General features: G+C 36.5%; 1 protein-coding gene across 1 annotated transcript in view; it reads left to right on the forward strand.

Moving 5' to 3' along the window:
• Positions 1–184: 184 nt before the first annotated feature.
• Positions 185–27403, forward strand: part of LOC117411204 (zinc finger protein GLIS3-like) — an 87443-nt gene continuing 60224 nt past the window's right edge. Inside the window, exons 1-2 of the mRNA XM_059031631.1 lie at positions 185–277; positions 675–1045. Coding sequence (XP_058887614.1) covers positions 712–1045 — 334 coding nt within the window. The 5' untranslated portion in view covers positions 185–277; positions 675–711. The remainder of the gene's footprint in view (positions 278–674; positions 1046–27403) is intronic.

The following is a 27403-nucleotide window of genomic DNA, read 5'->3' on the forward strand; positions in this document are numbered from 1 at the left end:
CACACAAGTTCTACATTGTGAAATCTGAGGCCCTAATGGCTGGTGCTGCTGTCTGTCATTCTCGAACTCTTAGCAGCTGGTCCAAAGTGATGCTCCATAATGTTCTCAACGTTCTGTAGGCGGGGAAGATGCTTTAGGTAAACACTCACAAATTTGCTTTTTTTTTTTTTTTTTTTTTTTTCCCCCAAAACACGTTTCTTGATGGATGAATAAACGTTTACAGTAGCCCTGTGTCCTATCCATTGCATTCACTTGTTTCTGTCAAATCTGACCCAAGGTAAGTTCTATTGTATGCACAGTATCATGTTATAAATGTTGTAAATATATTGTATTCCATTTCATGTATCCTTCTGTAATATGAGTACTTTTCTGTTTGTTTTTTTATGTCTGCAGAGAAGATGTAATATATATATATTGCATTTGTATAGGGGAATATTTATATAGGCTATGCACTGTTTCTTTTTTTGGATGATATAACTTGTCGCTGCGTAGCAAAAGTAATGGATAATATGAATATGCATAAAACACGTGATACGTCTTTTAAATGATTTTTACTTGTAAAATGAAATGCATGCTCTAACTTGTCATTTGGCTGGTAAGCATAAAACTACATACGGTACATACATTTGGGACACAGTAATTCATGCATTTTAATCTATTTTTTAACCCTATAGGTAGAGTGCACAGCTGGACAGTTTAAAAGAAAAGAAAATGCATGCCGCTAAAACTGAAATTCAGATGCAAAAATCCACGACGTTCTTTGGAATAGTCAATAATCACCAAATACCTGCCGCTGCGGATCTATCCGGAATGACTTTTTCCATATACAGCAGTAAATCGCCAAGTTCCGCGAAGAGGACTGGCGGTAATGATAGCTGTGGTGCTGAACCCAGGAGAAGCTCTCCTGATAACGCAAGTCAATTACAAGAACTGAGTCCTAAAAGATCCTCGCGTGCGTTAGAGGGGTTTCCTGCAATTGAGAAGCTGCAAGGACACCAAACCAACAAAAAGCCCAGAGAATGCTTCCAGCAAGATTTTTCAAAAGGTGAGTGCCTGTTTCTATTACAAAAATAACTGAATAAAATAATGAACCTCCCCTTCTAACATGAGAGTTCAGGAATGCTCCCCCAAATGCCGATTAGTTTGAATGTATGTACCTGTTCACCCTATGAGGACAGTAATGCGTTCAGTTTCAGATGAGACTTGTCATACTGCCTACAACATCAATGGTACATTTTCTTTTTGTGCATATATACATTTTACATTTTTATTTCAGGCTTATCAAAACTTGTCATTTGAACTTTCTCTTTGGTTAGTGGTATTTCAATGCAGACTAAGAATGTATTTTTACTTTTGTCCTTCTATACTCTCTTGGAGGTTTCTACTACCTTGGTGTATTCAAATTTCTTACAGAATACAAATAAACCCAGTTAGCTGAACCAAACTCTGACATATCAGTACAGGTCAACTTGTGTCCCTCCATAGAAATTGCATATAAGATGCTGAGGTTGTGAAGTGGATGCATTATTAATACCTCAGTACTATAACACACTGAAAGAAGCAATCCATCCCCCCACACACGCACACACACATTTTTATTTATTAATTGATTTTTTAATAGTAATATAATTTGAAGGAAATTATGGGTTTGTGATACAGTTAGGGTATGGGATAAGTTTTTTTTTTTTTTTTAAAGCACTGCAATGTTTTGTATCACATATAAACAAATAAAAACCAGCTGATATTTCTAGAAATAAGCATGGCAAGCAGGATTCTGTGTATTAGTACTTTTTATTATTATATAATTTATAAAAAAAAGGTATTGTACTGGAACAATATATCAGTGATTCTGTCCCTAACCCTTCTGCATGTATAGTGATGGCTTGTGTCCCTCTGCTGTTCTAGGATGCCAGTACAGTACTCATAAGTAGTATGTGTCGGGTAACTGCTGAAGCACACAGTGGTTAGGGTGGGAAATCAGCCAAACAGTCTTTACTTTTTTAATCCTCTTGCCTACTCTAAAACAAGGAATATTGTTTCCTGTAAATCCCAAGATATCAAGTGCTGCATATCATGTTTGTTTGAATAGGTAATGACAGGGACTATTTTAGTTTTAATTATTATTATTATTATTATTATTATTATTATTATTATTATTATTATTATTATTATTTTCTTTCGTTTTAGTATTTTTAGCAACGATACTTTGTGTGACATGACAGGTAATTGTGATATGGACAGAATCGTTCATCTGCTTCGTTTTAACATTATGAAAAGTTACGTATTTAGAAGGTCAGTTCGACTTGCAATTCTGTACTCCAGTCACCCTCGCCATAATAATATAGCAGTTTACCTACTTCAATCAATCAATCAATCAATTAATCAATAAATATTTATTTTATATAGCGCCTTTCATAGTGGACCACCATCACAAAGCGCTTTACAAGATAGTGAGGAGCAATGCATAATACATTAAATACAGTGAAATACAGGGCATGGTACATTAAATACAAACAGAAAAAAAACAATGCAAATACATTAAATATAGGCATAATACATTAAATAAAAGGCTAGGATGTGAATTCTAAACATTGTGGATGTGTGTGTCATACAGAATCATACGAATAAGATGGAGTGAAAAACCTGAAATAGCAATTTAGACAACAGCTAATAACAGATACCAGGCTTAGAGCATTAAACGCAAGAGAGAACAAGTGGGTCTTGAGAGTTGAATTGAAGCGAGCGATTGTGGGAGCTGCACGCACTAAAGCTGGGAGAGAGTTCCACAGAGTCGGGGCCATGAAGCTAAAAGAGTGCTCTCTGAGTGTAGCGTGCTTTTGCTTGGGCATAACAAGCAGGTTTGAGTCTGAGGACCTCAGCTTTTGGGCAGGGACATAGTGGGTCAGCAGGTTGGAGAGATACTCTGGACCTGTGTGATGGAGGGCCTTATATACCTATTATGCTGTCTTGGGAACAATATAAAGTAGCACGCTGAGAAGTTTGGTTTTTGATCCATGTCACCATTTTTTATTTCAGTCTTGTCTGTGTCCTCTTTTGTCCAAAAAACCCCCCAGAATCCTAGATTTGGAAACTGAAATGCAAGTTCAGTGCCCTATTATTTAAAGATGAGAGGCTTTACAACGTTTACTAGCAACGTTCTTTTTAATAAAATATTTCAACAAAATATTTACCCAGTACTGTCTAATTTTAAAGACCCTTTTCATGTAGTATTATGAGCATCTTATTTTTAATCTACTGTATATAATTATTTCAGATGCAATGCTTGGCTCCTAATGATGTCCCAGTACAGGCTTGAGTGTTATTGGTCTAACTAATTTCCCATTGCAAACTATTGTGCATTGGAGTTGCCAAACACGTTGAATTAAAAAAAACTAAAAAAAACAAACAAACATACATTAACATTAAAACATTTAAACTACAAACAAGCAAGCCCCTTGACTTGTTATAGTGTAGCATTTTAGCTGAGTCTTTGTAAAATAAGAAAATACACAAATGTCTAGTAGATCTATTAATGGAGCATTTGATATTTTGTTATCCGACCTTCACAAAAGAAAATGGAAATATTGCTGGCAGTGAATCAGTCACAGCGTAAAGTGTAGTGCATGAACAGTGTAATGTTGTTATACCCTAACTGAATCCTTTTTTTCCCTTTTTTTCTTTTTAATGTAGGCCAAGCACAAATTGAGGGAGAAAGGTCCCATTTTTTGTTAAATAGTTTGAAAATCAATTGCTGTAAAAAATTAAAAAATGTTTTATAGTAAGCAGTCCCTTTTTTTTTTTACTGTATTCTGCATTCTCTGTCCTCCCACATCTAGTTTGCCACTAGTTATACATGTGAACTGATTCTTTACTTTTCCTTTTGCACAAAATGAAAGTTTATGAAAGGCAAATGCAGTATTTTCACTTAGTTGAATGTTAATCGCATTTGATAGTTGTTTTTCAAACTAATAGCAGTTGTGTGTTTTTGTCTAACTGCTATATATATATATATATATATATATATATATATATATATATATATATATATATATATATATATATATATAATTGTTTTTAATGTAAACATTTTTGTTTTTGTTTGATATAGCCCTTTTTAGTTCAACATACCATCACTGTACCTGAATTACAAAGTTTTATGCAAAATATGGGAAAGAAATAATATCTATTTTTATTTCCAAAAAAAAAAATTTCTTTTTAATTAGCAGTAACATGCTAGCCGCAGGCTGTGGGTGGTAATTAACCACAGATTCTAAATAATTAAATAAAATAGACTTTCATATTATCAGTAACAGATACATTTTGTCAAATGGCACTCTTCTGTGGCTTTTTTGTAGGGACAACTTAAAACATACCCAAATCAAATAAAAAACATACCCATAATTATACCTAAACCATTTTGCAAACCATAGTGTGGTATTTATTTGGACAAGACCAACATTTAAAAAAAAAAAAAAAAAAAGTTTCCACAATCATGCCTTGTTTGCAAGAGTTAACATTTGGTCATGTAAATAGTAAAACAACATAGTAGGCCACAGTTTTATTACACAGTATAGATCATTATCATTTAAACACATGCATGTTTAATAATATTGAGTCAGTGGGACAGACCAACTAAACTTGTGCTTCACTACGAAGGCATTATAAACAAAATGGTATATAATCGTAGTTCAGAACAGCAGTCCTTGTCAGAAGCTGTCCGGCCTCTCAGTGGCTTTAAAACCTTGTTTGGAACGTCTAATATTATTGTGGATTTTTAGAAGGTCGCTCAGGTCTTTAAACCAGCAGAACATGTTCAATTCCTTCTGTCTCCTAAATATTCCAGATGTTGAGCTGTCTCCTAGCGATGCTGCTGAAGGGCTAGAGCTCTGACTGGCATGCAGATTAACATTTTCATTGGTTAACCTAAAACCTTCGGATGAGAAGTACATGGAAATAACATATTCTGCCCTAAAGCCCTTTCTTTCAGAGACCTTTAGCCAGCCCTATAAAAAAAATATGCAGTCAAAGATGAGATAAGAACAGTGCTATTATTTTCTGTATAGTTTTTTAGACCACTGGCAGTATGCATTTTTCTATACAGTAGTTTGAAAGGGACTTACAGAAGCACACTATTCTACAGAAGAAGTACAGTAAGCAGTTTGAACTCTGCATTTAGATTCTCCTCCTTGTTGGCAAAAACAACTATACTACTTTTAGAGCTCTTCTGTGTTATTCAAGGGTAAACAACTCTTATTTATTTTTTTCAGTTTAATGTGAATTAATGTTTCCTTCATAGGGGTTGATGAAGTTAACTTTATTATCTTTTTATTAGAATAACAGTAATGATTGATTGTGCTTGGTGAGAGTTTGTACAATGTAGCGTGCCTCAATCCGAACCCTAGGAAAATAAAGGTAACTCCTTTTAACGGTGCACATTCATTTTCAATACATGAAATTGTGACATGCCCCCGGGATGCCTTATAAAATATAGAAATATAATATAAATGCATGTGTGTGGCCGGGGATCATTAAAGACTTGGCAGGGACATTCTTAGAATAAAGTCCAGACCTTCAGAAGCTCAATGGCCATTTGCAGTCATTTAGATTTTATATTGCAGTGTGTTTTATTTGGAATGTGTACTCTTAAGGCTGTATAAACCTGAACCAAACTTTGTAGTTAATCATATTTATTTTATATCACGAACGAGTATGCTTTAATATATATATATATATATATATATATATATATATATATATATATATATATATATATTTACATTTTAGTCAGCGATTCCTGATGTACAATGTTACCATTTAAAATGATTTCACTCCTGACAGCTTGCCAGTGAAGGTCCTTATTAGTGAACTCCTACTTTTTCAACAAAACTTAAGAACTCAATAAAATGTTCAGTGCGCCCGAGGTCCAAATTCACTTTAAGAAAAAAAAAAAAAAAAAAAAAAAAAAAAACCTTAATTCAATGAAAAATATTTAGACTAGAAATCTATCGATGTCTTCAACTTTTCAGTCAAAAAAAAAACATTCTAATTCGTGAAACCAAATTTGAAGCAGTATTTATTTGTGTTGAATAAGCAGATCATGCTTGAAATGGTAATCAAATCCAGATTAATATTGCTCCACATATTGCAAAAAGAAATGTAACTGGAATCCTGTTACTTTAACGCATGTTTAATATTTATGTCATAAATACCTGGTCGTGTTTTTAGTATTTTGTTTTTCTGATCTATCCTTTTGTTTTTTACATTCAGATTTCACCGCTTATACCAGGAATGTAGTTTTAAGCCAATAGATTTGAAATAATGTAGGCTGCCATTGACAACCCTTGAATGGTTTGTTCATATTTAAACAATATGCTGCCCTGGTTCTCTGCTGATGTGTAGCTTCAATAGATAGTCAGAGTGTCTAAAATGTGATAAAGAACATCCTGGGGGGGGGATTAATGATTTCTTAGTCAATTAGATTAATAATTTGAATTAAACTAAATAAATTGTGTCTTCTAGTTATTATTTGTGAAAGACACTGCTTTGTTGAAACCTTTGTCTTCTGGACGAAGAAGTTTGTTTAGTTTCTGTTTTAGTAATAGCATGCTTGATTTGAGTGTTTTAAAATGATGGATCAGTTAATGACTGTTTAAATTGTATATGGGTAGTATTCAATATATAACAGTTACAAGGATAATTCCTGCATTAGGAGGTGAGCCACTAAAGAATTGCATTTCAGTAACTTAATTGAATGATACAACAATCTCCTAATAGTACTGTTTAAGAAAATGACTGAATTCTAATAACAATAAGCAAGTCGATTCACTGTGTGTATAGCCTTTGGTACCCTCCGTGCAGCATTGTCGATTGCTTAATACAAAATATATGATTTCATTATAGGAATATGTGTGTGGTTTGTGTCTTTAGCTTGTACCCTAGAAACGTAAGTGCCTCTCGTGAATTTAGATGTTTTGCCATATTTGGCAGGCAGCTCGCTTTTTACCAAGAAGGCATCAAACAATGTAATATTCTCTCCTCGAACAGAAATCCCAGTTGTTGTTCTAAACACTTAAGGGGTTGGGGATTGGTTTACTTTGGAACATTACTGTTCTACAATAAATGTTTCTCTGGCGATCGTGGAACTTTAAAACACATTGGAACTTGCATTCAGACTCGATGAATAAAAGTGCCCATCAGCAAGGATAATATTTAACTTTCAAAGCAAATTTTTACTTGTTTGGTAACAAAAAAGGCATTTTTAAATGAGTCACAGTACACAGTGCATTTATCTGAAATACCATTGAAATTTTGATTAAAAATTTACTGGAGGTCTGCAGACTATTCCTTATCATGAAAATGAATCCAGACCCTCGATGACCATGTGGGCCCTATTAATGAAACTTTAACTCATATTTTATTAAGCATCATGTAGCTTTTTCAAAACTAATATCTCAAATCATTTGGGATACTGACTTCACATTTTCAGTGTTATGAAAACTCCTCAGGCAAACTGTAGAATCACTTTGACCTGTGACCTAGTATGGCTTCCATATTGTGACTTTTTGGTTTCAGGCCAAAAGCCTTGAGATATTGGCTTCATGTTTGAACTGCATTATCCAATTTCAGTCAAGTTAGATTATGCGTCATCAAATAAAAATGAACACTTTTATGGATGTAGTAGGTTGTAGCCTTTACTTCATATATATACAGTACTGTGCAAAAGTTTTAGGCAGGTGTGAAAAAATGCTTTAAAGTAAGAATGCTTTCAAAAATAGACATGTTAATAGTTTATATTTATCAATTAACAAAATGCAAAGTGAGTGAACAGAAGAAAAATCTACATCAAATCAATATTTGGTGTGACCACCCTTTTCCTTCAAAACAGCATCAATTGTTCTAGGTACACTTGCACACAGTTTTTGAAGGAACTCGGCAGGTAGGTTGGCCCAAACATCTTGGAGAACTAACCACAGTTCTTCTGTGGATTTAGGCAGCCTCAGTTGCTTCTCTCTCTTCATGTAATGCCAGACAGGCTCGATGATGTTGAGATCAGAGCTCTGTGGGGACCATACCATCACTTCCAGGACTCCTTGTTCTTCTTTACGCTGAAGATAGTTCTTAATGACTTTCGCTGTATGTTTGGGGACGTTGTCATGCTGCAGAATAAATTTGGGGCCAATCAGATGCCTCCCTGATGGTATTGCATGATGGGTAAGTATCTGCCTGTACTTCTCAGCATTGAGGAGACCATTAATTCTGACCAAATCCCCAACTCCATTTGCAGAAATGCAGCCCCAAACTTGCAAGGAACCTCCACCATGCTTCACTGTTGCCTGCAGACACTCATTCGTGTAGCGCTCTCCAGCCCTTCGACTTCTGCTACAGCCAAATATTTCAAATTTTGACTCATCAGTCCAGAGCACCTGCTGCCATTTTTCTGCACCCCAGTTCCTGTGTTTTCATGCATAGTTGAGTCGCTTGTTTCCACGTCGGAGGTATGGCTTTTTGGCCGCAAGTCTTCCATGAAGGCCACTTCTGACCAGACTTCTCTGGACAGTAGATGGGTGTACCAGGGTCCCACTGTTTTCTGCCAATTCTGAGCTGATGGCACTGCTGGACATCTTCCGATTGCGAAGGGAAGTAAGCATGATGTGTCTTTCATCTGCTGTAGTAAGTTTCCTTGGCCGACCACTGCGTCTAGGGTCCTCAACGTTGCCCGTTTCTTTGTGCTTCTTCAAAAGAGCTTGGACAGCACATCTGGAAACCCCTGTCTGCCTTGAAATTTCTGCCTGGGAGAGACCTTGCTGATGCAGTATAACTACCTTGTGTCTTGTTGCTGTGCTCAGTCTTGCCATGGTGTATGACTTTTGACAGTAAACTGTCTTCAGCAACCTCACCTTGTTAGCTGAGTTTGGCTGTTCCTCACCCAGTTTTATTCCTCCTACACAGCTGTTTCTGTTTCAGTTAATGATTGTGTTTCAACCTACATATTGAATTGATGATCATTAGCACCTGTTTGGTATAATTGTTTAATCATACACCTGACTATATGCCTACACAATCCCTGACTTTGTGCAAGTGTACCTAGAAGAATTGATGCTGTTTTGAAGGCAAAGGGTGGTCACACCAAATATGGATTTGATTTAGATTTTTCTTCTGTTCACTCACTTTGCATTTTGTTAATTGATAAATATAATCTATTACCATGTCTATTTTTGAAAGCATTCTTACTTTACAGCATTTTTTCACACCTGCCTAAAACTTTTGCACAGTACTGTGTGTGTGTATATATATATAGATTGACATCTGAACCAATATGAGAAGTCACACCTTGACATATCCTCAGATGTGACACACAGCTGTATTCTATGATTCCCATCAGTCACTTTCCATTAGGAGTGTTGCCTAGTAAAAATGAACGGTTTCACAGCTTTGTTTTTTAAGCTCATTGTTTAACCTCTGTCAATGACACAGCATCCTATCAAGGGTGCATTTTACATTATACTGTAGCTGTCATTCAGGTTAAAATGTAATTAGTTTAAGTATTTAGGATGTATCAACATTGTATAAAGAATGGTAGGAGTTTATTCTGCAAACACTTTGAAACCTTGGAGGAAGTTTACAAAAGGTGGTGGTGTAAGTTTAAAAAAAAAAATGACCTGCTATAGGCAGATTCTATACAGAATAATATGCAACCACTTGGTGACACTGTGTGCTAAATTAAAAAACGAAGTATAGAACAGTGTTAAACTGATATTGGCTTTATTGCTCATCCTGTCACCCTACCTCACTACATTGCCTACCAATCAATATACGAGAGCTGTTCAAAAAGTCAAGGGAGCTTTGAAATGCATCCTCAGTCCCCTCCTAACCCCCTCTCCTTTGCACCCATATCCACTAGACCTGGGGCACAGTGATGGCTTTCTGTTTCATTCCCTGATGAACTGTGTGGAAGTATTTCCCCTGAAAGAAGTGGCTGGAGAATAGTGGAGTCTTTGTTGGTCTTCAGAATTTGTATTGAACTGTCTATCCGCAGCCTACCTGTTTACCTCTCAATCTGTCGGCACACTGCTCGGTATCAGAATTTATCATGGTTTCAGTGTGTTCCCGTTTTAAAGATCCAGGGTAAGTGGGACTAAGCTGGGGACAAAACCTGCCAGACGCCTGAGTTCTTTGTTGTGATAAACAATTCTTGAGCCCAGCATCCCCTTTGTGACTTGCATGACTTAAATGATGAGACATAGTTAATTTGATTGTGCTTGCATGCTGTAATGTTTTGCAGTTTGTTCCACTGATTCATGAGCCCTGACTATGTTGTTGTGGTATTGTAGCCTGGCCTTGGTTTTTAAAGAGCATGTGCTTAGTAGGAAAATATTTAGGGAGGGTTATGTCTGTTTACCATTGGATGTCCACCCTTAAACCACAGATTACAGAGATTGTATTGTAAAGGATTAAATAACTTGCACATATAATACCATTCAATTGATGTGTTTCTAACTTTTTAGATAAGGAATTTCGCTCCTGGTATACTTTTTATAAAGTTAATTATGGGATAATTTGGAGATTGGGGGGATACTGGGTACCCCAGTAACCAGTTGTTTGCTATTTTGTTCCTAGGAACACAAGAACATAGGAAAGGTTGCAAACAAGAGGACACCAATTGGCCCATCAGTGCTCGTCTGATTCCTAGTAGCTGATTGGTACGAAAACTCTTTCTTGCGTGCTCTTAGAGGACCCAGTGATAAAGAAGCAACAATGTGGTTTAGTCTGTCTCGACTCCATTTCCAACTGTATCCTCTGGTCTTGGTCTCAGTGCTGCACTTAAAATATTGACTAGGGTTAGCTTTGTCATCTTCTTTGAAAACTTCAAACAAGTCTCCCTAACCCTTCTGTTTTGTATATTAAACACATTCAGGTCCCTCAACCTGTCTTCATAACTTTTTAGCCCCATGGATTAATTTGGTCTTTGCTGGACACTCCACGACTACAGTACAGTTTATTTTGTAATGCAGGGACCAGAATTGAAAGCAGCGTGGTCACACCAATGCGTTATTATGCATCCTCATCATAACTTCCTTTTATCTGTACTCTCTAAACTTTTGACTATCTGTCAAATCATTCTGCTTGCCTTTTTACTGCCTCTCCGCACTGCCTGGTTTCTGACAATGACTTTCTCTTGTATTACAGTAAGGATCAGCAGTCCAGATAAGATGCGTGCCTGCAGCTTTTACGCATTAAAAAATCCAAAATACATACTAAATTTAAATTTAATGCGTAAAAATACACAACAACAAACATTATCCAATCTCTGGCTAGCCCTGATGTCTTTGCAGCCAATCACAGTAAGAATAAGAAAAATCCAAAGCTACACAGGTTGAAGCGTAAACACCCCAGTGCAGCTACAAATCCAACTGGAACCATTGGCAATTCAAAGTAACATTGCAGTTAAAATGGAAGGCTCTATTAATGCCTACCCCATTACTATTAAAGATTTTGCAGTATTTATCGAGATTACACATGACTTCAAGGTAACGTTGCATTTTACCCTTTTGAAAATACATTTTACTCTCAGTGTTAAAATTAGAGGGTAAGTTACTCCCAGACCCACAACCTTATCTGGAGCGCTGGTAAGGACTAACAATCATTTTTGTTGTTTTACACTGTAGCTAATAAAATGTAATCTTTTGGGTTGGGGAGTTTATCTTGTTAACGAAGTCATAACTGATACCACCCTTAACCAATTATAACAAATATTAGGGGATTATATGGGGAGACTGCACTAGTAAATCACAAAATAATATCTTCAGAAGTTGTATTACTCAGACATTTTTCAGACGTTCCAAATTTTTTGCCAAGCAAGCCGTCATTTTGTCTGTTGGCTTTCAGTGAGTGACTCAAACTCGGGGGCTGCTTGCTTTTGATTTACATTTCGGCTGTGGCGCTTGCTGTTTTTGGCCAGTTCCAGATTTGTTTCATTAAAGAAAACGTACGTCCACTGCGTGCTGGTGTAGTAATTGATGGGCATTTTTGTTGTTTTGCCACAGGTGTCATACACAGAACTTGTTTTGTTAAGCCTCGTGTGAAGTGTCCTTTCCGGGTGTGTGGTGCAGCTGTGGCCATCACCACCGCGCACCACCCGGGACAAGACAGCCAGAGAAGACTTGACTCACGGGGTTTAACTGGCTTAAGCCACTGTTGTGTTTTGGTTCAGATTTATCTGCGCTCACATGCAGGCCCGCTGTGTCCCGGCTAGCCCGCTTCTGATTTCCTGCTGGGTGCCTGTTGAAGTGTAAGCTGCCAACATGCCTTTTGCTAAACTGTCATTTAGTGACTGATAATAGCCTTGGTATGCCCAGGTTATACATTTTAAATGTCAACAGCAATAAGACATAACCGCCTCTTGTTTCAGTGCTGAGCATTTCCTGTAATGCAATGTCAGAATAAATGTTTGCATTTTCCTTTTTTGTTTTTTTTTCTAGCTTCATCTTGGTGTGTTTTATATGGCTGGCAATTAAAAGCATCACTAAAGTGGGTGCTTCTTGATATGCTGTATCAAACTGAATATTGTTTTGCGGTCATCCTGCCCTGTGATGTACTGTAATTAACGCAGTGTTATGACATAATTTGGTTAGCCCGACAGTATGTTGTCTTTTTTTATATTAGTTATAATGACGTGTAAGGGACAACCCGAAACAAAAATACAATACAGAAACCCTGTGTAGCATTCAGTTCCTTGTACAGAAAGGAAATTCTGCAAGTTTGTGTTCGCAAAGCTTATTATTTTCTTCATTGGAAAGAAAACAAATTGGCAAACGCAAGCTTCTGGACAAACTTTTATACATTAATTAAGGAAAGCTGCGTGCTACTCTTACTGTTGTATAGATGTACTGTTCCAGTGGGTTACCATCATGCAGTGCCCTCTAAACAATGAAACAGATTGGCTGGCTGACCACAATGAGGTTACAGGAGTTGATAGAAACCTGAAAAGCTTCTAGTTTATTGCAAGTCATGAATAAAAGGCCAGGGTTTTGGATGACTAGGAGGTGCAGCTCTTTGCAGTTCTAATCCAGGTCTATACAGTACTACAATAAACCGAAATAACACCAAGGGTTATTGTTTCGCAAAGATGTCAAAAATAATGTTTCTAATATTCATTGTAATGAAACATTTGAAGGAAGTTTTATTCACACAAGTTATTGAGATGATCAGAATCTAGATATACAATATCTCAAGCTTACATTTTTAATTCATGTTGATATATCTATAAAGTAGTAATTCATTTTTCATATACATTTCAGATGTAATAATAATGTTCAGTACATATACTAACAATAAAAATGAATGCCATGTGTGTACACATCTGAAACCACATGTACAGTATTTACAGGACTAAAGCTACCATTATGGTTATTGTATTAGTTTCAAAAGGAACTGCTGTGCAGTATCGGAAACCAATGAACCCCAGTGAATACTGAACACAGAGTGATCTGTAGATTATGCTAGTTCTTAAGCAACATTGCCAATGAAACATTAGGTACTAATCAAATGTTGGAGTTAACAGTAGTTGTAATCTCAACAGTCTGCTTTGGGCTATTTTTACAGAGTTGTTTTGTTATTTGAAATGAGAAAAGAACGCTCCTTTAAAAAGTGCTGTTCCAGTTTGGGGTGATGACCATGATAGGACATGATAACTTTCCCACGGATCTTTTCTCCTATATTAAACCCCAAGACCCTTGCTAGCACAGCCAACGCATGCTTTCTGATGCCTTCCTAAAGCATTGCAATGCCTCATAGACGCCATTGAACATTTTGAGAAGACCTGTGCTGTGACACAGGTCATAATAGAATCCCTTTTTTTTCTGTAGCTGTCTGTCCAGTACCGCCCTTACAAAGGTTTACTACGGTATACCTGGCTAAAAGCCTAGCACAGTATAGCTGTGCAAGCCCAGAGCAGCATGGTACTGTAGCTGTGTCGTATAAGCATGGTATAAAGCTGATATACTGCAGAACTACTGTGCGAATCAATAATGGAAAGCAGCAACAAAGCCTCTTTTATCTAGTAAGTCAAGTTTTGTACAGATTAAAAAGTTTCCTGATGAAGGCGGCACACTGTACTTTACATCAGCCTTTATGCTCTTCTTCATTTTGTATACAAGTCAGTTTATTATTTAAGTCTATTACTTGCAGATTTACGTTTTCAATGTGATTCACTCTGAAGAATAGGAAACAGCAGTCGTGTTTGTCTTTGCTTGCCATAAGTGTTCTAATCAGGTCAGCATGTTAGACACGGATGTTCCAGCCTGGTAATGTTTCCTGAATGGGCTCTTATTTGTATTGGAATTGCAGTTTTGAGTGAAAACTGTGGGAAGTTTTACAGGATACTTCATGGAGGAGACGTATGGAGCTCCATGCATATCAAGTAAGCTTGAGATTCCTGGTCTTAATACTATTGTTCTCCTTGTTTCTCTTTCATGTGGGAGCTTGGGAATCTTTCAGAACTGTTTAAAATGTATAGTCCCATCCTACCTCTTTTGAAAAGAAACGTACTTAAATATCAAGCTCTGTTTAAGAATCTATTTCAAAATATTGCTTGTTGAAGAACACTGTCTAATGTATTCTGTGTGTCATTTTTAACACTGTTTCGAAGTCTCCTCACCAGCAATACATGCCTGTGGTCGCATTCTCAAACTAATATTATGCATCTCCACTGAATGGTGAACTTTATTTTACTGTTCTAAAGTTGATTTTATGAATTGCACATGCATTGCTTTAGAGATGGTTCTTGGTTCCAGAGAGTCCACGCAGGCACTTTCTACTGTTGACATTTTCCAGCTTTATGCCCATGCAGTTACTGCTTAACCCGTATTGATTCACATGTGATGTCTTGAATGGCCCACATCATGTCATAAATTGACTGCCGGTATATAAATTCAGAATGAGTATTTACAAAAAAAATGTGGGCAGTGTTGACTCCAAGTTGGACCAGTAATTGCACAAATACAAAAGGAGAGAAGCCTAGATAACTTGTGTAAAGCCAACAATGCAAAACTTGAACTGCCTTTTAATTCAATCAAACTACTCACTTAATTGAAATACAGTGGGTATACTGTTAAGATGCAGTGACCACATACTAATTTTATGGGGCCAATGTATTAAGCAATCCATCTAGAATGGAAAACATTAGATTTTTTTGTTGACATATGCTTGAGCATCGCATTGATGTTGGCAGGACCCCTCAAGCCAAGCTTCGTAACTGACTTGCAGCTTTTTGTTTTACAATGCATTAGCCTGTTTATTAAAAACATGCAACAAGAAACAGTTCCAGTTTTTGACAAGTAGAAGCAATATCTAACATGCCATATATGATGAATGATGTACTATAACGTCCTTATGTTATAGCACTGGAAATCAGTGTTGTTATTTCTAATCATCATCTAGAACTATTAATTGCATAATTAATAACATATTTATAGATCTGACCCCTCATACCAGTTACCCAAACATCTATACCACATTGTTTCTTTTTTATTTATTGGACTTTAGCCTAGCAGTGTTTTAGTTTTTTGTCTTTTACAAACCCAGCAAAAATGTTGAGTAATACTGATAAAAAATATAGTCAAGTCATTAGGGTAAGTATCGAAAATGATCTAAGAGTTTGCTTTTAAATTGAAACCATTTATTAAGTTGAACAGCAGAAACATTCTGACAGCCAGGTGGTAAGCAATTGGCTTAGATTTTCGATTTCTGAGCCAGCTGGAAAAATGTAGCTGAATTTATCTGCATCGTATTCCCCAGGCAAATTATTTTATTGTTCTCGCACAGTTGGTTTTCATTTCGCTATTTGGCTAATGGCAGATTAAACCATGTGCGTAAAGCTTATTGTATTATAGAACACTCCCACACTGAACTGTGACTGTTATAAAATGACAGGACTGGTTTTGTGATCCAACTAGGCAGAATGACAGAATAGCAACATAGCAACCACAATGAATATCAAGCATCATTAGCTTAATTGAGCGTTTCCCCTTTCCTGGAAGAAGTTTTACAGACAAACGTTTTCTAAAATTGTTAGCAAGTGCTTTTAATTGTCTTGTTTAAACATTCACAGTAAATCCTTTTTTCAATCCGACGTGTTTTGGGAGCAAAGGCCAGAGTTTTCAAATATGTTGTGTTTAAACTGTAGTGGTCCATATTAATGTCAGCTGGGTTACAGAAAACTGGATCATTTGAACTCCAGCTTCAGCCCGGCACACTTCATTGTTTCTGACCAATCACAACAAATCAGGCCAGGATGGCTGAATGAATGTAATTTAATGCATTTTTAGCATTTTCAAGGAATGAATAAATATATCACCACCCAACAAGTATTGTGACATTATTGAGACACAGAGTTGAGGAGCGGCGGTGTCTCTACACTATGGATAACCGCAAAGCATATGACATGGTTTATTTGGATTTCCAGAAAGCTTTTGGCCCGCATAAAAAGATTAATTCTAAAACTGAACGAGTGCAAAGAAGAGCGACCAGAATTATTCCAGGTTTGAAAGGCATGTCATGTGCAGACAGGCTTAAAGAACTGAATCTATTCAGTCTTGAACAAAGAAGACTACGCGGCGATCTGATTCAAGCATTCAGAATTCTAAAAGGTATTGACAATGTCGACCCAAGGGACTTTTTCGACCTGAAATGTTTCCTTTACTTTCTTGTGACTCTACAGTCTATAGCTGTAACAATGTGAGACTGTCCATGTAACTACCTGCCTAAAATTGTTAACATCATATTTATATCAAACACACGACATAACCAGGGCAGATTCTGTAGCACAGAAGACTCCAGAGGATTAGTCCTTTAGGTTAAACAATGTGACTTGCACTCTGTATTTATCTACAGTTTGGTCAGTGTGCAGTAGTTTTCACTGAACCTCTAACAATTTTCCAGAATGAAACTTACTAGATGAAGCCCATGAATATGTTGACACAAAGTACAATCTTACAAAAGCATTACTGAGAATTTGGCATTGATAGCATATGTAATACATTAAAGGAGCTAATTGCTTATAGACCATAATTTATAATGCAACCCCTGTCATTTTACATGAACACATTACTTACCATCTTACTGTATGTAAAGATGCCAGCCTTTTCTTTGATTATAGTGCCCTGAAACATGAATTTGCTCCAGTAACTGGGGAGTAGAAGCAAATCATAAGAATATCTATTCTCGATCGAGGCAAAGTACACTAATTTATGACCAAAGAAAGGGTTTCATAGTAAACCAGATATATACAGTATCACTCAAATGTTTTTTAAGCTAAAGCTGAATTTTAAATGATGGGAGTTCAACCTTTTTTAAAGCTACATTTACATTTCAAAGTACTGTGTTGGACCATTTTAAGAACAAAAACAGAAAGGTTAGCTTTTTTTTTTTAAGGGAGTAACAATATTGGAAAGCTGTTTGGAGTGGAAAGAAATTGATACTTTTCATGTGAAAAGAAGTTCAGTCTAAAGCGAGGCATATATGTCTGTATTTTAGAAGGAGGAATGGGCTAAGAGGATGCCTCACCTGATGATGTGGTCATTTCCAGAAAGCTTTGTTCCCCTCCAGTCATACAGATGGCACTGGTGAAAGTGAGTGTGATGTGGTCACAGTGGGCCTCGTGCCTCTTGGGCTGCTGGCCCGTTAGTATCTTGGAACATGGTCTTGCTGGTCAGTCCCTCATTGGTCAGGGTGCTTTTTGTAATACTTTCATGTTTTTGTGTTTTCTCTAGATACATCTATAAGAAACTTTAAAACACATTCCCTAACAAATTACAGTACTTGCTCTCAAATAAAAATGCATAGCGCTTTTTCCTGTAGAAATTTCCTTTTGTTGAAATGTGGAAATGAAGACCATTTCTCTTGAAGACACTGACAGAGATTGCCAGTCGAAAACGTCGTCATCAGATTATTACGTCTCTTTCAGCCTTTCTCAATTTAACACTATTGAGTGTTTATTAGTTATGGATGAAAATAACAATCCTAGTGATGGCTCCCTCATATTTACCTTTTCACATCTCCTTCGAAATTGCTATACTGTGAATAATAAAGTCAAATACATACATATAGTGGCATTAAGGCATTGGTTTAGTTTCCTGTCATTTTCATGTATATGATTTTAAAGCATGGGAATATCCATGTCGACAGTATAGTGAAAATCAAATAAAGGTCATTGTATTCTGTTTTAGCACGAAACATGGCAGACAACATGTCTGGGAAATGGATCTGTAACCTGTTTTTCATGGTAGAAACAGGTAAAATGGTCAAAATGAGAGTAGCTTTTAAAAAAAATAAAATAAAATGGTTTAATTTTAATTTTCAGGTGGAAGCATGACTTGATAATCGATTTAAACATACAGATGATAGACATGAAAATTAATTCAAACACATCTATAAACACTTACCTCTACTGTATCTGGGACATACTTTCTGTTGTAAATGTCTATTGCTATTGTATAGAGTTAAAATAATACTATGACTGCTACTACTAATGCAGTAAAGTAAGCTATCTATCTTCACTTTGCCACATAGACAGTTTTCTTTTGAATTGAGTGAGCAATTTTAAAGGTAGCTATTGCAGGGTGACTAATGATGTTACACAGCATTGGTAATGTTGAGAATACTTTGGTAAAACAAAGAACACATTCAAATTATTTAAAGTTGTAGCTGGAGTTTCCGAGATCACTTGTGACTAATGTAAAATACTTTTATAACGGTTCAAGAACATTTGTGAGATTTTTCACTGGTGACTAAAGGATACTTCACGGTTAAGAAAACATGCCATAGTTAAGATGTATTGCTGATCTTGCATTTTATACGTAGAAGTAAGCATGAAAACAATAGACTATCTATTTGATTATACAGCGTCTGTAAAGTTTTTATGTAGTTTTAACATATTAATGCCTTGCAATGCTCAGTAGCAAAGTGCAAGAGATTTGCGGTTGAATTGAATTGGTTAATATTATAAAGAGACCAAGATTGAGCAGGCTGTCCTATATTGGGACATGAAGAAGGGGCAAGCTCCCTCACATGTGCAGATTGCTTACATCTTCTGAAATATTGGGTTTCCTCAACAATGCCATCGTTTTTCTTTTCATGGTTATTTTTGTCAAGCCCACAGAAACAGATGGAGTTTGATGTAACTAGATGTTCTTCCCTTTTTTCACAAGGGGTTAGTGTATTGTCTGTGCTGTGCTCTGATGTACAATATTATATATTGTCTGCTTGCCTGTCCAACTCGGGTTACAGGATTCAGAATGATGGAGAGTGGGGGGGGGGGGGGGGGGGTGATCCTTGGAGTGCAAGCTTCTGTTAAAGATGCTTACTTTATGAGAAAAGCAAAGGAGATATTACTCACATCCTTAGGCATGTGTGGTTAGAATCACAGAGTTACATATTGGGAAAAGATTTACTCATCTTCTGCTCCACTTCAAAGTGTACACAGCTTTGTGACTCGTAATAATGTGCTTTTATACATATGAGTCCTAACGTTAACATTCAGAGCTGTCTACTTATACTGGAACAAAAGCTTTATACATCTGACATACATTTTAAAACCACAAAAAAAAAAAAAAAAAAACAGTCTAGGTTTTACATTATTTTAATCTCAACACATCCACAATAATTTAGAAAACACACATGAAAGTATATTGTATTAACTTATGATAAGTAGTGAGTGTTTTTATAGTTAGAAAAAAAATTCAAATCCAAACCACACACAGTTATTGAAAGAAGTTTGTGGTCAGAATGGTTTTTATGAAGAACAGCATACCTTATAATTGCGCAAAAAGACTCCTTTTTAAATGGTGTATTTAAACATGGGATTAGCACATGTGCTTGTACTGTATGTGGGTTTGTTAACAAACTGAGCTAAAGAAAAATGTGAAAACCTATTAGATCTTTACCAACCAGGCTTTTTTTATATTACTATCACAATTTACCATGCTGTTATGTAGTAATACATATTTATAAACATCGTAGTCATGCCATGTATGTGCATTAGCATTTATCTTCAGCCACAGGCTTTATGAAGAAAAAGGAGTAACAAAGTTTATAACAGAGTCATACAGTAATGTTATCACTTTTCATTTTATTGGGTTTATAGCATGAGCTCATTGTAACACTGGGAGCTGCTTGTTGAATGAGGCTTTGACGTTTTCCCGTGGTGAGGAATTATATTGTAATTGCATGTTCTTGAAATGAAAATTACATTTTTAAACTGCTGCTGTATTTAATGGGAGCATGCTTGTCTAATAAGAAAGGGTAAAACATAAAGGGAGAATGGTTGTATTAAATGCTTGGTAAGTTCTGAAGCTCTTACAGATTTAGCTATTTGTATCTTGTCAAAGTACCAGTAATGTATGGTACTTGTGTGCCAGGCTACTTGAACCTTGTACAGTAAATTGCTCCTGGGCGTTGTATACTTTAACTATGAGCAGATATTTCAATTCATGAAAATTACTTTAACATACATATGTTTGTATATTATAATAATAATTATAATGTTAAACTTTATTTTATATAGCGCCTTTAAAAGCAATCATCTCAAAGCGCTTTACAAGACAAACACAAATCACAACAACAAAGAAACACAAAAGATAAAAACATTCACAAAAATGCCTTTCTAAAAAAGTAAGTCTTTAAGCTAGATTTAAAAGCACTCAAAGTGGCTGAATCCCTGATTTCTTTAGGAAGGCGCTGTCACCCATGGAGCATAGACAAGCAGGAAGAACACATAACAGTCCTGAATCAGTTATTATTATTATTATTATTATTATTATTATTATTATTATTATTATTATTATTGTTATTATTTATTTCTTAGCAGACACCCTTACCCAGGGCGACTTACAGTTGTATATAAACAATACATATCAAGAATTACAGTACAATTAAGAGCAAGATACAAAATACAGTGACTTCAGTCCTAATAAGAGCAAATACAAAACACAGTACGATTTGATATCGGGGCAGTTCAAGAGCAGATAACAGTGTTGATAGTTACATCAGGGTTAGATAAGAGTGCAAGTGAAATACAAGATACTACAGCTTGGGTTAAGTGCAGGATTAAATACAGTAAAATATGGAGCAGATAAGTGTGAGTTCAAGTACATTATTATTATTTGTTTATTTAGCAGATGCCTTTGTCCAAGGCGACTTACAGAGACTAGGGTGTGTGAACTATGCATCAGCTGCAGAGTCACTTACAACTACGTCTCACCCGAAAGACGGAGCACAAGGAGGTTAAGTGACTTGCTCAGGGTCACACAATGAGTCAGTGGCTGAGGTGAGATTTGAACCGGGGACCTCCTAGTTACAAAAATTATGCTTTAACAGTATTGTGCACATGAAGTTCAAAAGTTAATCCAGGATCAAAAATCACTCCCAAATTTTGGATCTAAACTCAAACATGATACCATCAACTGACAGCATAACCTCAGTCTTCTCACAATTTAGATGCAAACAATTTAGTGACATCCAATTCTTTATATCAGAAATGCAGCCAGCAAGCACAGAGGCAGCAACATCAATATCAGGTTTAATGTGAACATAGATTTGAGTATCATCTGCGTAAAAATGATCATTCAGTTAGTTGATGAGAAATTGTTGCACAATGTTTAATTAATCATTTGAGGAAGCAGTAGAATGTCTTTTTTTCCCCTGTGGCTAGAAACATATTTCTAACATGTTTCTTTTCTTCTTTGAGCTAAGCTTTTGATAAATCAGAGGAAACACCATAATATCATTGTTTATTTTGTTTATTTTTTTTATAAATCCTCTTATTTCCTCCTTTAATTAAAAACATGACTTCAGAGAATGCAACCGCTAATGTATTCTGTAGGTAAAAATAATTATTTTCAAATGTTGTTTTATCTAATTGCATTACAATTACGACCACTTAATGTCCGCACTTAAATATTTGGCTTTGTATAATGAAGGAGGTTCTTTTAAAGACTCTGACTCCAGCACACTCTTTCCATTGTCCTTGTAAAACCATTAAAAGTTTAATTGTTGCAAATTGATTACTTGTTTTACACAAGTCTAATAAATCTACACTCTGTCTACCAGTAATCAATGGCAGATTGTGAATTGCATAAGGAAAGAATCTATAAGATATGTTCTTCATGTCTAGTACTTGGGGTTATTTTCATGTCTTGTGGTTTGAATTTGGCCACTGTCATTTCAGAGGAATTTCCTGCCATCTGTGTTCAATCGAATTTTCTCACAGATTTGTGCTTGCTTGTAAATATTGGGATCTGGCAGAGGAAAAACTTTGTTCTTCAATAATAGGCATTTTACTAAAACTGTTAACAAGATGCTGGCACAGGGCTGACTAAGCAACAAAGAGCTAGTTCGCTGATCAGAAATAACAGTTCATGCATGCTGAATTACTTGTCTTCAGGAATGGATTATAATGAATAGCCCATACCTTTAACGGGAAGGTATCCTATCACTGCTCAAGAAGCTATAAATATGTCTATTTTGTGTATACAGATATGAGGATTTCTGCAGTAAAAGCTCCCTATTAAGGCAAGTCAAGGAACCACCAAAAAGTGACCTTTCGGCTGACGGTGCAAGGTCGGAAATGTGTGTCAAGGAATTTTACTACGATGTTATTTATGTTAGTATTCTTTATGCAAAGTTTTCTAAATTTTCTGTTTTGGTTTATAATAGTTATTTTTAATTAATAAAAAGCTCAATCAAATGTGCACATTACAATACATCATGCTGCATCCAAGGGTTTGGTAGTTCGCAGCATGTTAGTTAATAACAGAGGCTTGTTACACGCTGGCTTTAAAACTAAATACAGGGGTGGCCTGAATATTGATGCCAAAAGAACTAAATTTGGACTGTAAAAAAATTGCCTTAATTGTGAGGCTGGTCTTTTCATTGAGGTGACTTTAAAGTTAGTTTTGGCCACATATTTAAAAGCAAAAAAGTACCAACACTAAATCTGTATTTGTTAAATAAATAATTTGGGGAAAATACTAAGTTACTGTATTTTGCAGTAAGTAAACATAAGACCTGTTTCTATAGTATTTAAATTGGGGTTGTTTCTTGCTTTTCTGTTCTCTGTTATCTTTCAGAGGAAAGTTTTTAAAAGTGTGTATGCTGGGAAGGTAAAATCACATGACTAGAAGAGAGCTGGTACAGTTAGATCACATGGTTAGTGGAATAGAAATCCAGGAATATACAATATTGTACAGTGCATCCCTGGAAACTAGTATATTATAATACTTAAGGTACATGTTTAAAACAGAAAGTGTTTTCAATTGAGGGGACTGGATGACCTCATGAAGGTAAAGTCATCCATCCCCCTTCAAAGAAAACGACACTCCTGACAAACTTAAGGAGGGCATTTTGATATTAATCTTTCTACTCGGTTTCAATAGTGGACATTATGGAAACCAGGTGTTTAAAAAACAAAACTATTTTGATTTATTTGCCTTTAGTGGAAAGCGAGGGGGAAGGATGCTTGTGAGATCAAAGGGCACTGCATTGCCAGTAGATGTCCTTGCCATTCCTGTCCTGATTGTACTCAATTGAGCTTTATGGATCAGTTTCTTTCAATGGGACCATGGCAGTAGTATGTCGCTCAAAATATTAGTCCTTATGTTAGTTTTATTCTCTTCACAGTGATTTGATATGTAGAATAGATTTAAGGAGATTGGATTTTTGCAATACACAATGCGTGACATTGGACTGCTCTTTCTATACATAGAAAAGCTCAATGAATATTGGCACAAGTACACGTTCTGAGTATCCTTATAACCCATACACAGTTGCTTACCATCGTAGAACTCTTATTATACAACAGCCGGACTCTGCAACTCCATTGTATTCAATGGAGGTCAGTCGTTCTTTTATTACTCAATAATGGAACAGCAAATATAGCACGGCTGAGAGATGACCCTAATAAAGGACACCTGTTCCAAAGCCCTGCTCTTAAAAAGTTTCTAATTCACGGACTACTATCATTATTTCAGACAACCTAAGGTAATTAAATAACTTGAATAATAATAAAAATGACATTGCTGTGCAATAATGAAACTTCCTTTTTTCTAGAATGCCTCTGGAGTTCAATTATTAGCTTGTAACACTCACACAGCAATGCCATTAATCCTTTTAATCATTTACCGTCTTACATTTTAATATAAAACATAAATTCCCAAATCCAAGTAGAAGTGTTTCGAATCATCACACACTTTTTTTTTTCAATCCATTGGATTGCAAACCGTTCTGTCATTTAGTTTTGTTTATTTTTTGAAGGGTATGTGACCTTTTGTGAATGTTTTCCATTGACTTTGCGGTTGTGAGGAATTTTGAGAGGTGCCTACGGTATTATTTTTCAAGCACTTTTAATGTAACACAGGACAATAGCATCAGCAGAACCTGTGGTGTTTAGTCCTGGAATCTTGTTGTGTATCATTTGGTCCCTCCACCCGCCAAGTTTCATTGCTGTTATAAAACATCTGCCATAATAATGTCAAATGGTGTGTAGGGACACTATGAGCTGCCAGAAAGCACTGGACCTGAAGAGATTGAACAATCTGGAGAACATTGTGCTGCTGCAAGAATCCTATTTGAAACGACAAGCTTTATATCTTTTTAGCTTTAATTTTATCATCTCTCGAGCTCTGATCATTTTTCTCTTTGACATGCTGCCCCCCTCCCTCCCTAGTTCCTGTTTTCATGGGCACCCTTGTCTTTGTGTTTTGGCTTGCTTGTGTTTCTGTTGTGGGCCTGCCTGCTGGTTGTGACGTGGTGATCTGCATAATTTCCATCGTTTTGGACCGTTTCACATCCTTGTGTTGCTGTGAGCCATTCTGTTGCTAGGGTGTGCTTCATTTGGAATCTATCTGTGTGGAACTCTTCCTTCATTTGAATTTCATTTTGTTCCTTTGCAATTGCACTGTCTTCTTTGGTCAGGATGGTTTGGCCAGTAGTTTATGCATATTTTACCTAATTGTGAGGTTGTGTACTTTGATACCTGCCATGTTCTGATCTCTTCTCTATTCAAGGGGAACCACAAGAACACAGCTATCAGTCAGGTTTGTAGGGAAATCATGCTCTTAGATTATTCTCTTTCTCAAAAAGCTCTGTATTTTGTATTTATTCACTATTCTTCTGCATGAATCACAACGCCTACTTTGGAATTCATAGAAAATATGGAAACCTTTATCTATATATATATATATATATATATATATATATATATATATATATATATACACAGTATATTGTAATGATCTCGGTTAACGCCCCGGACTTGCTCACCAGGCTGCAGTCCGACGAGTGTGTGCCGGGGTACCTGTGTCCACTACTGACACCAATGTAGGGGTCTCGGTTAACGCAGGCAGACGCATCACACAGGGCGAGGCAATCCACACACAGGTGGAGGGCGGGCGCAAACCCGGGAACTCTCGCACTAAAGCATAGCACCGATACCACTGTACAAAAGAGCCGGCTCCTTTGCAAGGAGCGTATATCAGGCTTATGTCTTTGTGTGTGATTTACGTCAACTACCAGCCCTGCTTCTGCCTTCCCCTGTGCAAGCTACACTATATATATATATATACACTACTGGTCAAAACTTTTAGAACACCTCCATTTTTCCAGTTTTTATTGAAATTTACGCAGTTTAATGTCTCAATGTACTCTGAAATTAAAGCATAGAACAAATAAACAATTGGAGATAAAAAAGAAATCATGGAATCGTTTTGTTTAACAAAATTTAATCTAAATTTTTGACTCATCAAAGTAGCCACCTTTTGCAGATATAACAGCTGAACACACTCGTGGCATTCTTTCTACAATGGAAATCAAATATTGTTCGGAAAGTTCTTCCCAACACTGTTGCAGAAGTTCCCACAAATGTGTTGCACTTGTAGGTTGCTTTGCTTTCACCCTTCTGTCCAGTTCATCCCAAACCAGCTCGATGGGGTTTAAGTCTGGAGACTGTGCTGGCCATTCCATGATTTGAAGCCTACCGTCTTGTTCTTTTCTTCTAAGGTAGTTCTGACATAGCCTGGAGGTATGTTTTGGGTCATTATCTTGCTGTAGGATGAACCCCTGACCAACTAGGCGTATACCAGAGGGTATTGCATGGTGCTGCAAAATGCTGTGGTAGCAGTTTTGGTTCAGGGTGCCACTCACTCTGTGCAAGTCGCCTACTCTGGATCCAGCAAAAGAGCCCCAGACCATCACGTTTCCTCCTCCATGTTTGACAGTTGGTGTCACACACCGAGGAACCATCCTTTCGCCTACTCGACGGCATACAAAAACCCTGCTTGATGAACCGAAGATTTCAAATTTTGATTCATCGGTCCATAAGACCTTCTTCCAGTCTTCAATAGTCCACTGGCGGTGCTTCATGGCCCAGGCAAGCCTCTTTTTCTTATTTTGCCATCTTAGCAATGGCTTTCTTACTGCCACTCGACCTGTCAAACCTGCAGCTCGAAGTCTTCTCTTCACAGTTGAAACTGAAACTTGCTTACTTCGACCAGTGTTAAGCTGTGCTTGAAGCTGTTGTCCTGTGAGCCGCCTATCACGCAAGCTGTTGACTCTCAGAAACCTGTCTTCTGATTCTGTTGTGGCTTTGGGTCTGCCAGACCTCTTCCTGTCAGAGTTTCCTCCAATTTCCAAGTGCCTTTTGATGGTGAAACTGTACTCACTGACACCTTGGCTTTCTTTGCAATTTCTCTAAAGGAAAGACCTACACTTTTAAGGGTTATAATGGTCTGTCTGTCTTCCTTTGTTAATTGCCTTTATGAGAGCAATATACTACTTCCTGCAGTACAATACTGTCCAAATAATGCTTAAGAGGGTGTAGTAACACAGTCTGTTCCAACACTGCTTTTATACAGACAGAGGGTTTGTAAGTAATCAACAAAAGTTGGGACACCTGTAGGAATTGTTAGCATCAACTTTCCCGGCTTAATTTACTTCCATTACTGCAGAACAGCTGTAAGTTGTTAACCCATTACTTGTTCCCTGAAAAAGGCCTTTTTGTATAACTCTGAAATGTACATTATTTCTCAGTTTTTGGTAACTTAAACTTTTTTTTTTAACCTCTGGCAGTTTACCGCTTACCTTTGTACCATTTCAGGTTATTCACTGGACTTGAACTGCTTAAATTTCAATAAAAACTGGAAAAATGGGGGTGTTCTAAAACTTTTGACCGGTAGTGTATATATGTGTGTATATATATATATATATATATATATATATATATATATATATATATATATATATATATAAGAACAATGACTATATGTTACCACCAGGTGGTGCCATACACACTGTAAATCAACCTCTCTAGACTCAAAGGTAAACAATAACACACTTTAATTCAGCCAAAGTATTC

The sequence above is a fragment of the Acipenser ruthenus genome, chromosome 10 (assembly GCF_902713425.1).
Source record: "Acipenser ruthenus chromosome 10, fAciRut3.2 maternal haplotype, whole genome shotgun sequence".
NCBI classification, from domain to species: domain Eukaryota; kingdom Metazoa; phylum Chordata; class Actinopteri; order Acipenseriformes; family Acipenseridae; genus Acipenser; species Acipenser ruthenus.